The following is a 17,997-nucleotide window of genomic DNA, read 5'->3' as shown; positions in this document are numbered from 1 at the left end:
AGCCTCGTCCATACCACTGCAGTGAGCGAGCCTACCAACAGCAGCGAGATGCTTTAATTGAGACATGCTGTCAAAGTGACAAACACATTTGCATACAGTCTATTTATTTTCGTTGGAAAGGTCTGCAGTCTGCTGTTGGTTGAACATTCTTAATCAGCTCGCTGTAAGTGAGCCGGCAGCTAGCTGTCCTATGCTAGGTGCTTCTCTTCATTACATGACAGATTAGCTAAAGGGGGATGGGCTAGCAAGCCAGCAGCAACCTTTAATTTTAACTCATTATCTCTCACCCTATAGTGAGGTAGTTCCTAGCTTTTCCAAATACAGCTGTGTATCTGCAGTTATTAGGCTACAAAAAATATCAGTAAAATATCTTGAAATGTCTTTGAATGTATAGCACCTCCGCTGATTGTTCTCAAAAAATTTAGCAGCAATTATCTAACTGTATGAGATTCTGTAGTGTTGTGGCTCATCTGGGCAACTGGTTATCAGGCATTGTTTGAGAGGGTTGTTTAGTATGGAATTGTTTTAACAGTTGTTTACGTAATACTAAGACATTGTGGGAAAGCTCTCCTTGATTGTGAAAAGAAAGATTTTAGCCAGATAGCCTAGGGCAATGCAATAAAGATTTAAACAAAGTGTTCTTAATAAGACTTCAAGAGGAGACGAAAGTGGAAGGGCAGTGTGACCACAGCTTTTTGTCCAGTTTAACTTTGCATGCTTTTTTGGTTTACTCAGGTTGTACCTTTAATATTGACCCTCAGATCAACCAAAGACAAGGAGCTATCATCATGGACTCTATGAGGCAATACAACTGCACTCAACAAGTAGCAAGAGCAATGCAGGCAACCAAGGTTTAATGAGTGGGGAGAAGAGGGAATGATTTTCAAGCCAAGAGAACAATTCGAATGAATAGTATGCAGTACTGAATAGTACTCTCTGTTTTGGGGAAAAGTAAGGTTGATTATAGTAGAAGATGCAATGCTGTAGAAGATACAATTACAACTTATAAATACTTAAAGGATGGGTGTCAGGAAGATGGGGCCAGGCTCTTTCTAGTGGTGCCCGGGGACAGGACAAGAAGTAATGGGCACAAACTTGAGCGTAGGAAGTTCCACCTAAACATGAGGAGGAACTTCTTTCCTTTGAGGGTGGCAGAGCCCTGGCACAGGCTTCCCAGAGAGGTGGTGGAGTCTCCGTCTCTGGAGACGTTCCAAACCCGCCTGGAGGCGTTCCTGTGCAGCCTGCTCTAGGGGACCCTGCTCTGGCGGGGGGGTTGGACTAGATGATCTCCAGAGGTCCCTTCCAACCCTATCATTCTATGATTCTATGCAGGGAACATCGTTTGTGAATGTCATGTTATTGCTTGCTTTCTTCCTGCTTTTTGTCTTAAAACCTGACCAAAACTTACTTGAAACATCGGAACACATGCTGCGTATCCAACTACTGGCATCCACTGCCGTAGATGTCCTTGGGATCCTTCCTGTGGGGCAGGCAGGGCCAGCACCGCGAGCCCACCAACCATTGACCAGGGTCAGCTGGTGTTTGTGGGATGCGAGTGTTCGTAGCTTTTGCTTCCATGCATACACTCCCACTTTTTAGGTAGAATGCACATGTTTTTCTATGTCATCTTTCAGCTATTTGGACAATAAACACTACACTGTGTCACTGTGACTATTTTGAACACGTGGCTTGCCCAAGCAAGCAGCGATTTAGGGGCTACTTTGACAGGACCCAAAGATTGAAACACTGAGGTCTGTTGTGGTACTGGACATGTTTGGTTTGGGTTGGGGGGTGGGGTGGAGGGTGTTGTTTGGTTGTTGCTTTGGTTTGTGGTTTTTTTTATAAATGATGTTCATTTTCACCTAAGGGCTGCAGAAATTTTAGTTCTTTTGATTGTTCATAAGTCTTACTGGTTTATGTTCCAAATAAGGAAGAATGACTGTCTGAATACAGATGTTTTGATAGTATTTTTCAGATTCTGAGTTTGCGTTAAGCATAAGATGGGGTGAGCCTAGATTCTTTAAAAACAAATCTATACTCAGGAAGGTTTTCTCTGGAGCTTTTATACAGTCAGTAGCGCAATTGGTCTAGTACAATGAAAACAACAAATGATAAGCTGCCAGAAGCATCATTTGTTGGGAAAGGGTATCGTTTCATTAGAAGCAAGTTATACTGGTACTCCTGTTCAGCTCTCTGATTGTTTCCTCTCTGATTGTTTCTGTTATAATTCAAATGTCTTTTGTAAGCTTAGGTGTGTTTACATTTCTGTGGCTTATTTTTATCTACCAGCAAATAGAATATTTTATTCCATTTATTTACCTAAGGGTAAAGTTTAATAAAATACAAAAGACTCTTCCAAGTATGTCTCTGCTTAAGAGATTCAATCATTCTGTTCTGGATGCAAACTAGAGAGAATTACTATTCTTGGGGCTAATGTAAATAACTATGAAACAAACAGAAAATGTGTTCTTGTATTAAAGCAGCTTATCTGACTGTGAAAAGTCTTGTCCAAGTTCTCTTCCCAGATGGCTCTTAGTGATGTTAAACTTTTGTGGGCCATAAAATGGAAATTGCCAGCTTATTTGCTGTTTTGATCATTTGCTGTAAACGAACGTGTTCCTTTTTCCCATTCATGATCTGCGCTTAGGCATACAGAACAAACAACTCTGCTTTGTAGGGCAGGTTTCTTCTGCAAGAAGATTAAACAGCATTAAGAGGTCAGGGGGAAGATGGGGAGATACCCAGCCAGCTACATTCCAGAAATGCAAAACTGGATCGCTGAGGCCAGGGGCAGCAGAGGGAGGGATTATCTCCAGGGAAAAAGAGATGAAGTAGGGAAGGGAGGAAGGCTCCCGTGCCAGACCCTGTGACTCGCTTCACACCCAGGTGCTTTGGAACAATAGCAGATTCCCCTGGATCACAGCAGGCATTGTGTGGCACTGAGGTAGAAACCAAAGGGGAAAGGGGAAAACAAGTGCTACGGTTGCAAAGCCAGCCCCCTGTTCTTGCCACTCTGAACTCTTCTGACAATAGATACCTTCATTAAGAAAATGAGCTTCCATTCCACTCTTCCCCACTGATGAGCAATATGGTCTCCCCGTTCCTTTCTGCTCAGCCACATGGAGTTTCCTTCCTCTCTCTCTTCATTTGACTCTTCATGGACGTAGCAAAAGTATAAGCCTGGTTCTTTAAAAATATTTTGTTTTCAGAAAGCATATTTTCTGCCCTCATTTATTCTCACTCCTTTCTTTGACTGTTCCTTTCAGAAAGGAATTCACTGTTGCTCAGTAAGTCCCCTTGCAAAAAAGGCAAGTGTATTGGCCCGGAAGCACTTGTCCATCTAATGTCTGCTTGAGACTACGCACATGTCCCATCAGCTTCTTAGGGGACAGTGTTTCTTAGTCAGGGGAGTAAAAACAAAGTCAATGGACAAGAAAGTTAATTCATTTGATTGAAATTCGGCTTTGTGGTGCACAAGATTTGCAGAAATGGCAATCCATGGGATAGGAGTTATCTAACTAAAAGTCTTGCACTCTTGTCATGCGTGTAAATATTTGACAAGTGGGACCTGGCGCTCTCTTTAGGAAGATGTACACCACCTGCAGAGCATACCCAAAGGTTACCATCTCGCATGCACTCACTTGCCAGTATTTTCTAATGAGCAGCCGGACAGCTATGTCTTCTTCAGCTGCTACAGCAATGTCGTGTGTCTGGAGCTCACGCAATGTAGGAATTCATGCTTTGCAATAAGATTATGTGGCTGCAGCCCTGCATCCAGCACGTGTGTTCATCCATGAAAAAGCGCATTCCAGACTATGGCTTTTAGTGTTTTCCAACTGTCTTGGCATTTCAAGCGCTTCTTAAACAGGGATGTTCAGAATAAATTTATTGCCCTGGGTACATGCAAGTCAGATGCTTAGACGTATGGAGAAACTACTGTGGTTGAGCCAACCTCCTAGGGCTTTGTGACAAGCAATAGCAGCTGTAACATGTCTGCAGAATTTCCTTGTTAGTCCTGTTATGTTGAGGAACCCATAAATATCTTGTAGAGAGTGTCTTGGTCCATCACTGCTGGCATGTGGAAGAATTGCGCTTTATAAATAATACATACGTATAAAATAAATACAGCAGTACATGCAAGGCTAACCAAATCACCTAGATTGACAACTTGAGAAAAGCTCAGAGTCTTATGGATGGATGCCTTGCTTAGTCTATCAATGCAGATCAGCATCCAGAAACTTCTTATGTATTACTTACAAAGTTGATACGTGCAGTTAGGCCAGCACTGTCTGAATTGACCTCTGGGCCCCTGGATTAAACTAGAAGATTAAAGGCAGAGAATATGTGAAACATATGATTCTTCTAACTTCTAACCCCACTGTGATGGCTTGTTTGGCCAGGCATTTTTTGGTTTTGCCCTTCAGAACTGCACTGATTAATACCAAGTAAAAGGGTCGTGGAGTGCTGTGCTACAGATACCGGAGCCGTGTACTTTTGTGTGTGTTTGTGTAGGAGTAGCCCCCTAATTATGCAGACTTCCTCGGTGAATGATGAAGCTGAGCGAAGCAGATAGTCATTGCTGTTTATAGAACTCCTTAAATGAGAGACTCTCTCTCTCTCTTTTTTTTTTTTTCTGTACAAGTATTCTGCTTGCTAGAGAGGAATAGCTGTTAAAAGATAATAAGGGATATGTTCATTTTCCAACATTTTAAATCATGTGGGTTGCATGATCTCCTTGATTTGAATTCCAGTATCAGGCCCACAGAAAGCCCAATGTAAAGCTGACAAAATGGCCAGTTAAAAAAGAAAACACACACAAAATAGTGTGGCTTTTTTCTTTAATATTGCATTGCTGGATTTTCCAGTGTTTTAAATGAAAAATATATGTAGTTAGTTCCATGTTGACAATGTCCTTGAGGATTTGACAGTGAGATTTTCCAGCAGTTGCTCTTCGTTAGAATCCTGGTGGTGTTTAATAAGGCAGCCGAACTGCTGGCACCTTCGGTTCTTGTTTGTTCTCCGAGGGCTCGGGGCTGCTGCAGTAAGCACATCGACCAGGGCTGATCATTACAAGGGCGTACGCCACCATGAATAAAAATGTCACACGTTTTCCCATCTCACAGCGGTACAAAATGTCAGTCCTGTCAAACAGACATTGCAGGTAGCAGTGAGCAGTCAGTACAAATTGGGAAGCCGAATATTCCCCCAGCTTTCTGATATTCTTCATTTGAAGCAGAAGAAAAACAGTTGTTAACCTATTAGCTGTGATTTTAAACTCTGCTGAGATAGTAGATGGATAGACTTTAACACATGGGGATAAATATATTCCTGGGGTCTGGGATTTTTTGCAACATGCCTCCATCCATGTATGTTCAGAAACAGATAGAATGAAAACAAGCCACTACAAAATAGACCTCATTTTGGTAGAACTCCTTTGGAAATTTGAACATCATCTCAATGAGATTCTTTCTCAAATCCTTCCCTGTTTTATCTCTGCGAATAGTTCTGCAAAGAAAAACCAACAACCCTCCTTGCTGTTTTGCTAGTAATTCAGAAAGGGCATGGTTCAATGAGTTGAGGGAGTTTTCTCTCATGGTCCTTTCATCATGCAATAATGTAACAGATCATCGTGATTTTATGCTCTCTCTGTACGAATGAAAGTTATGCTGCTTTCGGGCTAAGGCATCTCATGCAATGTAGCGTCCATGGGATATATTATTTTCTGGGAGTTAGACATGCCTTAGTACCATGAACACATGTGTGTGTTCACCGAGTTTTCTGTCTAGGACTGAGGTGTGGTTATTGTCAGGATTCTGCTGTTATTGCAGGGTCCAGAAAAAATCTGATGCAAAAAATGAGGTGCAAAGGAGGTGATAAAATATCAAAGAAATAACAAAAATGGTACTAAGTCACCAGTGGTTGCCCTAGGGGACAAGGAGAGCAGGTAAAATGGGCTGCAGTGGTCTATGTAAAAGTGAGTATCTCAAAGAAATTTATGTAGAAGTCCATTCTGTAAGTAGAAATTTCTTTGTTTTTTCTCTAATACCTTCTGAGAACAAAAAAATGGTATATGCATTTAAGGTAGTGAATCGTTGCAAATTACCCCCTTACCCAAACGGCATTGATTGCTGAAGCAAATTGCAAAAGGAAAGCTCAGCAAGGAACACTCGTGTCAAACACTACAAAACAGAACAGAGCGGTTGGAAAGTGGATTAAAAGAATGCTGGGGTCCCTTCCAACCCCTGCCATTCTGTGTTTCTGTGATTTAGCTGTCTGCATATGATTCTTAGAGTCATCTAAGGCCTCACTATGTACAAACAAAATAGGAAACAAAATGTGTGAGGCTTTTTTGGACCAGAACGATGCTAAACTGCATTAAACATTTTGTGTTCCGTAGGCATCTGTTTCCTGTGGGAAGAGATAGCTACTACATAGAGCTTAACTTACAGTGGTTTTCAAAGTGTGGTCTGCAGGCACCTGGGAACTGTGCCAGGTAAATAAGAGGCTGTTGACAGTCATCTCCTTTGGAAAATGTCAGGAGTCTTCAAACTGCAAAGTGTTGAATAACATCAGTTTAATACAGTCAGGGTTGTTTTTTTTACACGGTTTTAGAAGAACTGAATGCTCGTATAGATGGGAGGAGGTCAGGGTTTATTTTCAACTGCACAGCAGATAAAAAGTGAAATGGAAGAGCTAAGTGGCCACAATCTCAAACTGTATTGATATCATCTTTTGTGGGTTTTGTACTGCTTGTTTGCGTAGTATATGAACTTCCCTGTCGCTGGAGCTAGGAAGAAATCAGAGGTCTCGACAGGTCTTTAAACCACGGATACCATTACAAGTTAACGACTGCTACAGACTATTCCTCCAATCAACATCATATAAGAACTCACGGTACTTGGGGCATGGCCTGAGTATGTGTCTGCTCAACACTTACTGCACACATAGAAAAATATATCCATCTAATTCTCAAAATTCTTCCTTCTTTCTGTAATTGCAGGCAAAAGAAATAAAATACCATTCAATTCTACAGCCAAGGGGTTTATTATTTAAGCCATGTGTTTTTAGAATAGCATCAGTTAAACAATAATAATCCACAGTAGTGTAACCTGTGGTTTAGGATTTTCTGTTCCTGGCACTCTTCCATAACCAGCAGATTGTAAGATGTAGCTGAGGCCTATTTGCTTCATCCTTAAAAGGTGGAACCTTTTAACTTGACAAGATATACTTGATCCTGATACCATGCTCCTGCTTTCATTCTTGGTTTTAGGAGAGATCTGCATCTGTTAGTACCATGTAAGCCCTAGATTTAAAGCAAACTGTGGTATGTTGTACATTATAGTATTTAATATTTTTAAAAGTTTGCTATTCTGGGATTATTTGCACAGTATGAGATTAGTAGATGGACATTATCAATGCTGACAAATGAGGATGAGTTATCAGTGCTCTGTGTCTAGAGGCACCATAAAAAGATATTTTTTACCCTTGATTAGGAAGGACAGAGTTCGTCTCAGCCAGGAAAGAGAGGAAGCAAAGGTAGACTTTGAGAAAACCCTTTTCTTCCCCTTTAATAAAGAGTGCGTTTCCTCTCAGTGGCTTTGGGATGGACCATGCATCTTCGGCACTATCCCATGACACCAGATATGACTGCAATAAAGATCCTTATTCAGTATTAGGGAAAACAGGAGAGTATAGGCACCTACCTTTCATTTCCTTCTCTTACTGTCTATTTCTCTGTTATGGAACAGAAGAGTCCTGGCTAGAAAGGTAAGGAAATAATTCTTGTTTTTATCATTAAACTAATCAGAGCGTTTAATTGTGACAGTCTCTGTCCCTTTCATAAATTCTTGGCACAGCTATAAGCATCGCAGCATTTTTGCCAGATTCATTCTACCTTCCCAATCTACAAATAGGGCTCGAAGAATGAGGCATCCCTTAAAACATGGAGATTATTTTTATCACAGGACCCAGCAGGTTTCTGTTGAAGTATTTCAGAGTGTAAATTAAAAATATATGCTGTAAAGCATACACCGTTCTTGTTATCCCAGTTTGTGAGCTGTACATATGGGAGTATGTAAAAAGTAGTGTGCGCGCCGTGCAGGGATCTGGATGGATAATAAAACAGCTGCCTCATAGATTCCATCTGCTTTCTATACTGAATCTTTTTAGGTACCATACATTTTTCGGTGTTGTTATCTTCTCCTTTTTTTTTTTTTTTTTTATTGAGTGTTTGGTTGAGGTCCAGCCTATTCTTCCATCGTCAGCACTTCAGATCTTTTGCAGCATGATGTGTTTGAGCATGGATACTCAGGACAGTGCATCTCTCTCCCACGTCGCATTGTGTTTAGAACATACTAGCAGCTTTTAAACCAGTCCTGAATTTCTTAAGGAAATAAGATATTCATATAGAAAAGCTTTGCTTTGAAAATTATTAAAAACACCCCTCACTACTAATTGAGAAAGAGAAACACTTCCTTCTACGTGTACAAACAAACCAGTTTTCATCTATTTGTTTCCTTTATGCATTTTTTTCTAGTTGCACTTGTTGCTGCATATGAAATAGCACCTCTAATTTACTCATAGAGGCTCTGTTTTGAATACCACTTAAAAAAAATCTCAACAGATATCCACAATTAGTTTGAGATAATATTCTGCTTATGAGCTGTTACTTCACTCGTAAGTATGATTTTTTTAGTAATGTTTTCTCTAGTGTAAAAAAACCTAAATAGCTGTATTGTGAAAGCTCCTTGGATATATAATAGCTACTTTATGAGATGAGGGATCTATAGTTTTTAAATAGAGTTTTTACAGTGTAAAAATGAATGTAAGATTTTTCTTTCTCCAGCATCTCATTCATAGCTTAAAATCACTTGTCTGATAATTAGTAAAACAGAGCAAGATCTGCAGTCATAAAATTTGCTTTCTGCAAAATTTCTGTCTTGTTGCTTCATAAGTATTTAGAACAGGACAATTAAGAAAATAGCTAGAGTAAAAAGGTATGCTGGTAAAAAGTGCTAATTCAGACATTTCTCCCCTTCATAGAAAACACTATAGTATATACATTTAGGAACATTCCTAGAATAGCAATTTAGCAGCTTTTAGCAATGTAGCCATGTGCTGTTTTGTGCCTGTTCATCCTTACAGCACAGGTAATTAGGTTGATATTCCAACACAGCTTCCCCTACTGACCTTTTAGAAACAACGTGTTTTGCTGCATTAACAAATTAACTTCAAATCAGTGGCTTTTCCAGTAAATATGTTCTTCATATAGTATGAATATACTTGCTTATCCCATTCTAGTGACAGATATTAACATCAACATTAAAAATGAAGCTCTGGTAAAGGGCAAAGAACTGTTATCTCCTGGTGGGCCTCCCCGTCAGTTACTCCTCGCCATCCTTTGCCTGTTCTGTTCTGTGCTTGACAACATTGATTTCAGCCAAACTATTTCCCTGTCTGTATTTAATCGAGAGAACACGCTGCTGTGAATATGTAGTTTTGTCTTACCATTCTATTCAGATCTCTTTAGGGTTCACAAGTGTAGTATGGGGTGCGATACATACAGGACCTCAAAGTGAACTTTGTTTCTGGCGGCACTTCAGTGTATAAGATAAACGTGAATCTGAGTGTCGGATTTGACTGTGGTGTTACAAGTGCTGAGGTCACAGTTCTGACAGTTAAGTTAACACGATGCCTATTTAAAAGTCCAAGAGACGCAAAAGTTTCTACACCTTTAATCTTTTCCCAAAGCAGCATTTGTATGTGTCTTTATTGTGGAAACACATATAGAATTATTTTTGATCAGAGATGAAAGCTAAATCATATGTGATATTTAAATCTCAGCTGGAAAAAATAATCCAGTGACAGAATAAGGATATGAAACTGTTAGCTCCTGCAAAGGAGTAGTTTAGTGTTACTGAGTAGATCTGCCTGTAACCATCACCCAAAGAAAACCATCTCTTTGATCAGCAGCATCAGGAAGTGTCTGATAGAGGCCCTTTGTGTGCCAATGCCAATGGGCTATGTGTTCTGCTTTGCCAAACCCCTTTCTTCACCCCAGTGTTTGCAGTTAACTCAGCCATGGTGTGCAGTTCAGTATTAACCTTTTCCCTGTTAGACCTGGACTCCGGGACCCATAGGTGTCCCTCAGCGCGGTGGGTGGGTATAAGGAGCTGCCTTTAGCCCGGCTCTGGGGAGCACTGCACGGCTGGGCCATGCCTGCGCTGCTCTGGGAGCAGATGCGGTCTATGCCTGTGCTGCCCCTATCCTTGAAAATTAAACTTCAGCATTTGTTTTTCTGCTTGTTCAGAAAGCACTGCTGGGATCTCACTTTAGGAGGGTATTTGGCTGAGTTAGAACTCCTTTCCTGCGCCAGACCTGCTTCCCGCCCCTCTGCAGTTTGTCAGAGCATTATGTGCTTGTGCTCCGTGTGCTGACCTGCACATAAACAGAAACCTAATATGAGAGAAATCCCACCTCTGGTATGTACACCAAATAACTGCTTCTAGATGTTGCATTAGGAATATGGCATATATCTGTGAAACTACTTTCTTCACATAGTTTTTATGCAGTACTTTGCTTATTTGCCTGGGAGTCCCACTGTCTTCTCCTCACCTGAGTTTTCATTTCAGCTTGAAACTCTTGGCTTACACATGAATGTATAGGGTAATTTTTATTTTCACTGACATAGAACTAAAATTATACTTGCACAACATGTGCCCTAGCCTTGTTCTAGCCTTGGGCAAACTAGAGCATTCTGTCTGAAGTCTTCCTATGATCTACAGAAAGAAAAAACTTCTTCCTTTTCCTTCCCTCCATCCTTCCTTCCTTTTCCATCTAACTGAATTCTGCATTACAGAACCTTGACCAAAAATGAGGCAGTTGAAACTTTTGCTGGAATGTATCAGTGCTGCTTCTTGTATAGACTCCCCTTGTGTATCCTGTGTCTTGTCCAGTATCTTGCCACTCACATAAAAGTACCAGCTTTTACAGAGAAATAAGAAACTTTCCTGTGGGTAGATGCAGAATTTTAACTGCTGTCTGAGGAAAGCTTCTCAAGATGCTGATGCAACAGATGACAGTGAAAAAGTAGCTATCCATCCTTTCCTTCACTTGGCAATCTTGTAGCAAGGCCATGAATTCGAATGATGATTTATTTTTTTAAGGGTAGATCCATAAGGAGTTTTAACTATGAGTCTTCAAAGCTATGGATTTATCAGTAAATTGTGGCTGGACTGAATTCCATCTGGAATTCAAGATGTCGGTCTGCGTGGCATTGATTTGCCATGTGATAACTTCAGAAGGGAAGAGGAGAGGAGAGTTCAGTCAATGAAAAGGTAAGTTGGGAAGAGCAGAAGGATGAATCAATGCTGATACCAACAGAAAGCTTAGTAAAAAGGAAGAGAACGCTGGGACTAGGTGACTGCAGGTACGACATCACACTTGAGCTTATGATTTTATATTGTGTTAAAAAAAGTCTATTGGAATCACAAATAAATAAGTAAAGAATTTTTTTTTTTTAAATCTATGTCACTTCACAATCCCCAAATAAAATGGACGCTAAGGTAACCTCAGTAAATGTAGATAACTCATGTGTGAGTCATAAACCTTGAGAAATTCTGTCTTCAGTAGTCCTTGGTCCTGGAGTTGAGTAATTAAATGAGAATCACAGCTCATATTTAAGAAGAGTTTTTGACCCTGTTGAAATGAGAGAAAAATGGAAAACAGCATGGACTTAGGCTTATCATTCAGAGACCAAAAGGAGAAAAAAAAATATAGAGAGAGTTTTGAGTTGTAGGCCACCATCATGATGTTTTAAGGTATCACTTGCAATTGTTGGCCAATTAGGACTAGCAGGAGTAAAATATTAATGGTGTGTGTGGTTTGGCTACAAGCAAGGAGTATGCAATGAGAGGGCAGCCCTGTTACACTCCTCCGCATTGTACTGGAATATCTAAAGCTGTTGCTCTCTTGTGCGCTCTCTGACTGGGGATGGATATTCTTCAGTTCACATTAGTAATTCAGCTGAAAAGAGTGCCAATATTGGTGAATCTTCTAACACAAAGCACAGTTTTCTGATACCCCCAAATATTTTAAAACTTGATTTTATTGCTGTTGTCTCATTAAACAGTGATGTGGCAGATAATTAACAAATCCTGCCACACGTTTTCTCAGAAAAATATTTTTCCACCAGCGAGTACATGGTGGGTGAGTAACGTTCAGTTGTACATGTCCTTGCAGTGACTATAATCAATGTATTGACCATTTTGCCGGCAGGTAATCCTCAGCTACTGTGTTGTCTCTCCGTCTTGCTCTCTGAAGGGCCTGCCTTTGTCACACTTTTTTCAGAAACTTTAATCACACTGCATTGGTTCATCAGCTATTGCTGTTGATGCTACAGTCTTGCAGTGTTTCCTCAAAAATTATCCTGGCTTTTGCTATAGAAAGGAAAAACTGATTCCCAAATGAAAGAAGCTTCCAGGGCTGTAGTATGGTGTTTGGAACAAAAAACCATGTTCAGTGATATGAACTAATACTGAAGAAATTATAACATCAACATGTTAAGTAACACCTCTTATATCAATAAAAACCTATTTGTCCAGCATTAAGATAGTAATGGAAAACAAACGGTGCTCAAGACACTGCTCGACATGGCTTTAGGAAAATTCCCCACCTAAATAACCTACTTGAGAACTTTCTAACGTAGAAATGTTCACAATTTCTAGGTAAGTAAAAGAGAAGAAATAACAAAGGGAAGCATATATGCAGGAGGCGTAAAATATTTGAAAAAAAAAAAGAATAATAATTACATCTTGTTTTTCTGCTTCATCAAATACTTTGCCTAAGTTGCTAGGTGGTAAGTGGATGTCTTTTAAGTAACTAGAAAAGTGCAAATTTTAGATTTTTCATCTGTTCCATTATGCTTCTGAAACATAATGGAAAATAAGTATGCTGTGTCACATAACAGAAGTTAAATATATTTTAAGATTGTGCTGTCAGCCCGAGCAGATAAGATGGGAAGATACACAGCAGCATAACTCAACTTCTGTGACTGAACTGAGTAATATAAGGTACAGAAGAGAAGCAGCTTGGTGGGGCTAACGGCAGCCACCTCAGCTTGCCACCCTGTCATTTCTCTCTTTGTTCTCTTTGTTTTCATGCTTGCTTTCTTGGAAAACACAGAGGGAAGCTATCACATGGAATAATTCTGGCCTCAGCTCTCCATCCCAAGTGTCCTTTTTTTTTCCCTCACCCACCCCAAAAAGCTGAGCCAAGTCCATGTGTGCAGTCTGGCACTCCTTCATTGAGAACACAAGTAAGGAGACATGAACCAATGGATGCAAAAGAGTAATTTAATGGGAAATTTCAAAGAAAAGTCTGAAGAGATGCAAGAAGAGAATGAAAATGGTGTGAAAAAGGGTAGGCTGGAGTTGTACTATTACACAGTGCGAGGGTAGTTGAGAGAAAACGTCTGTCAATCTAGAATAAAGGCTGTGCTAGTAAGAAGTTAAGAACTGGAATTTTTTGAGAGAAATAGTAATATGTGTAAGCTTTCTTTTTCTGTCTGAAGAAGCTGACTCCCACTGCCAGTTCCTATTCCTTCTCCATGCAGTGGAGGGGATTTGTCTCTGGAAGGCACGGGGGGCTGGGGCAGTGGTGCAGGCGGCTGGTGGTTCCCCTGTGCTCCCCACTGAGGGCTCTGCTTCCCCTCGAAGTGCTGATGCGGGTACGCAAGCAGCCACAGGAAGGACGTTAACTTTAATCTTGTTCTCAATATCAAAGTTGTACTTTAGGATGGTTTTATTTAGAATCTCGTTAATTGTCAGTGGATTCCTTGTGTAACAGACTATACCTTAAGATGCCATCTGTGTGAGGAGAGTCGCGCTGCTGGCTCAGTCAAAAGCAACTGGATTGGAATAGCTCCAGTGCTGTTACAAAGCAATGAGTTGGCCAACTGCTAATTTAAAAAATGAGATACAAAAATAGGCATTTAATGCACTGTTCTGTCTTCATTAGAACTGTTGGTGATGGGGTTTTTAGTTTTCTTTACAACAACAGGACACACTTTGCTCTATCTAGGCAATGCATTCAAACCTTGATCCAGTACAGTGTCTAACCACGTGCTCATCTTTAACTGTATGGAAAGTTTAATTGACTTAGGGTTTTTTCCCACGCTCTTAAATGGCTTTGCTGGTTTGAGGACTTTGCTGTAAGTTTTCACAAGCATTAAAATAATTCTTGAGACTTTAGTGAAAGCTTTTTTAAATATCCTGCTTTGCAGGATTTTTTGCTTTTGCATAAATAGAACACTTGGACCTAGTGGTCCAAGAATCCACCTTGAGCGTCTTTGTTGCTCATCAGTAAATGTTGGATGGTCTGGCCTGGAGTGCTGGTCGTGCTGCCTTTGGTTTGACATAAGCTTTGTTAAGCCTATGTCAACAGGCAGATGTAGCGACCTTTCCTATGGTGGCACTTTGTAGGTCATGAGGTTTCTCACTGCTTTGGGAGGGGGTGGAAAATAAAAGAAAGAAATGAAAAATTGCATTTTGTGAGGTGAGTATGATGTTAAGGTAAATCACGTGTTGTCATCCACTCATACTGCTTTTGCCACAAAATCAGAGGTGTTTTCGTGTAGGTGACTATTTAATTTAGTTTCCACTTTGATACAGCAGCAAAGACTACGTCCACCTCGGCCACCGCCTCCAAAGATACAGCGTTCATCTAGGCCCGTGAGTAGTTGGTAGTTTTGTTTCACTGCCACAGCTTAACACTGCCTGAATTACGCACTTAGTAGCATTACTAAACCTCGGTAGTTTGGATTGTCAAACTTTGCAAAAAAGCAATGTGTGAATTATGCTCCTAAACTCCCTTCTTCTCTGCTGCGGCACAGCCCTGGGACCTGCGTTTATTCTGCTTTTCTTTGACGAGTTCTGCAGCTTTCAGTCAGTTCTGCAGGTAACTGATGCTGCCGTTGCAAGAGTTGTTTTTACTTTTGCGGTGATTTCTTAAACAAAAAGTCTTGCTAGGCTGGCATAAGTTTTTAGCCAGTGAGCTTTTGAAGACTTGCACTAAACTCAAATATGAAAGGAAGCAGAAGTCTGAAGAGAAAGTATTTATTCTCTGCAAGTTATGCTTTAAATTAATTTGGGATGCTTAATTTTTCTCCATGGAATAGATGAGTGAGTACACATGAAGAAAGCGAAGTCTATATTTGGGCGGTAGAACATTAGTACCGCATTATGGATGATACACATATATACTTTATGTTCATTTACAATGCAAGCTGGGACTTTATGTAATTATATCGAATAAAAAATGTAGGCACAGCATGCTGGCCAGAGGAAGTGACTCTTCCACAGAAGAACGACACAGAAATTATTCTCAGTGCAATACCTGGACTGTATCAGGCAGGGATGCCTTATCTCAGCAGTTTTGCATTCAAAACGCGAACTGTAGGACAATTGTTAGATATTAACTATGCCAGATAGCTTTAAAAGTGGAGACTGTGCAGGATCTGCAACCAGAAAAGTGGTAACAGTTTAGAAGGGGTGTTGTTTTTTGCAACAGCCTTGGAAGATACTTATTTCTATTCAGGACTTTTGCTTTATGAATATAATTCCCCCAAAAGGCAAATACGTCTTCCTCTTGCTTCCTTGTACGCGCATAAGAGAGATGCAAGTTTTCAAATCTAATCTTGCTAAAACTTGTTAAAAGTATGTTTCAGATGAGCAGGCAACTGGTTAACAAGTGCACTTGGGTGTGTGTTAACTCTTGATCTTTGGTGCATGTTCCTGTGTTACATTTCAATAGCATGTGTTTCTTTTCCTCCTCTCTAATTCTGGGTGTTTAGCCTAACAGAGCCATTTTTATGGATTCCTGCTCTGAAGATTTTTGTTTTCTGTGTTTAAAAGGTAGCATTGACTATGCTTATATGTGTTTTCTTAAATGTAATTGATATGGGAGACCCTCCCAGGCACATTACAGTAGGAATGAACTTTCTGTGGTGCTCTGGGTTCCCACAGTGCGTCGTAGCCCTCTTGATTTGTGTTTGGCAGGTGTATGAGGGCACAGTGCGATTCCTTGGTACAAAAGTTGCTAAACAGTAATGTTCAGACTGAGTAATTTATTACATCAAAGTCTTGCTAAACCTGTTTAATCTCCCAGCTGTAGTGCATTAACAGTCCTCACTATAATGTGTTTGTGTCAACTGTCTTTGCTCCCAATGTGATTGATAAAAGGTTGGAAATGTAATAATAAAAGCTCCTGTTGCATTCATCTAGCTGTGTCAATAAGTGGAACAGAAATGCTTCATTCATCAAGAGGAAATTCAAGATAAATGTAAATTATTATAATCAGTCCCAAAAATATGCTTGTACCAAATATACATAAATTTGTTGTTGCTCAGAACTGTTATTTGGCTTTTAATAGTTGAAACACATTTTTGTGTGTGTAAATAATACTTTGTGCAGGCTGTTTTTTCCTCTCTCCTAGTCTTGGCATATATTACAGAGGTGGCTATTGGCAAGTAATTTCTCCTAGCCTTCTACAGCAAGCACTGAATGAGGAGACCGGCTCCCTCTGCACTTCCAACCAAGTCCACATAATACCAGAATTCCTGAGAAATACTTAGTGTTTTCAGGATGTGTCTGTTATGAGGAGAAATCCATGGGCACTAGTCCTTGCAATATGAGTCATTACTAATGATCAAAACAAAAACGCAGACCGAAGAAAGGTTAAGGAAGCAGAACAGATATGTTCTTTACATTCTGCTGCTTTGGAAATGAGTTGTGGCAGTATTATGAAAGAGAGAGGGTTGTTGCTTATAATTAATAGAGATGTTTGCATTAATAGTGGCTGATTGAAAATTTCATTCAATTAGAAAAAGTTAAAATATAATAATTATGCATAAAGTTGATGGGGACAGTAATAAGCATATTTAACCCTTCCGTACTGGATGTTTACCTTTATTCTTTTGGCTGTGTGCTCATGTAATTGGATTTCCTTCATACTTTTGCATTTGATAAGCATTTAACCTTGCCTATTTGGCTACATAAGGCTCAAAATCCGGCAAGGAACTGGCTTGATTCCTGGCTTTTCCCTGCAGTCCCCCATGAACAATGCTCTAAATCCTACTTAGCATGTCACCCTGCACTTCACTGGTCTGGTGGCCCCTGGAGCCATCCAAAACTCTCATCTCTCTCCCTCATCACCCGGGGTACCACCCAAAAGGTGAAAGTGTTCACAGCATGATGACAGGCCAGCTTTACACATCATCTTCCAGCTCAGATTTAATTAAACAGGTTTCTTTCTTCCTCTCTTTTCCTCTTTCTCCTTCTCGCTCTTTTCTCCCCCCAGTTCCTCTTGCTGCTCGCCCCCCTCTCTCGCACACACTCGCTCTCTCTTGCTCGCTCTCTCTCTCTGTTTTATCAACCCTAATGAAGCAGTATTCTTCATCGATCCTGCTGATTGCCAGCCCATTCCTTTTGTTTGTTGGCACCGAGCCATTCAGCCGCACTCTGACAGCTCAGCTCGTCTAATTAGCTCTGTTGTTCTTTTCCCCATGTTTCACCACGTTGCAAGTTCAGTTGAAGTTGCCACAAACTTAATCCTTCCATTCCTGCCATAAATTCACATTCTTAAGCCGTCTTTATTGTAGAGAGGAGCAGCCTTGTGTGGGGACTGATCTTCAAGACCTTAACATCTGACCTTTTTATAAGCCCTTTTTCCTAAGAAATAGTGGCAATCCATCGCTGGATTTCTTCATCATATCTGCTGTACACCATTTCCTTTGAAATGAAAATTCAGTACAATAATCCTGCTCCTGTCTTCTGCATATTGTTGTGTAGTGCAGAAACATGACACACAATTTGGTGGCTTTTTCCTGGCAAGAAAATTTGAGGCTTATGTGCCTGCCAGGAAAAAAAAAAAAAAGCCCAGAAACACCACCACCCCCAACAAATAATAATTAAAAAAAAAACCAAACAAACAAAGCCAAAA

At 40.3% G+C, this 17,997-nt stretch overlaps 1 protein-coding gene across 10 annotated transcripts in view; it reads left to right on the top strand.

Moving 5' to 3' along the window:
* The window catches only part of DENND1A (DENN domain containing 1A), a 206,067-nt gene that overhangs the window by 170,873 nt on the left and 17,197 nt on the right, over positions 1 to 17,997 (top strand). For 4 of the 10 annotated variants that reach the window (XM_054220418.1, XM_054220420.1, XM_054220422.1 and 1 more), the window contains exon 20: positions 14,670 to 14,729. The exons of 2 other annotated variants lie outside the window; for them this stretch is intronic. In XM_054220418.1, coding sequence (XP_054076393.1) covers positions 14,670 to 14,729 — 60 coding nt within the window. Of the gene's footprint in view, positions 1 to 735; positions 2,334 to 14,669; positions 14,730 to 17,997 lie in introns of those variants that run through there. 4 more of the 10 variants (XM_054220425.1, XM_054220421.1, XR_008469271.1 and 1 more) reach the window with 3 other exon arrangements.

The sequence above is a fragment of the Rissa tridactyla genome, chromosome 14 (assembly GCF_028500815.1).
Source record: "Rissa tridactyla isolate bRisTri1 chromosome 14, bRisTri1.patW.cur.20221130, whole genome shotgun sequence".
In the NCBI taxonomy this organism is placed as follows: Eukaryota; Metazoa; Chordata; class Aves; order Charadriiformes; family Laridae; genus Rissa; species Rissa tridactyla.
Note: the sequence above shows the minus strand (reverse complement) of the source record. Positions and strands in the feature narration are given on the sequence as shown.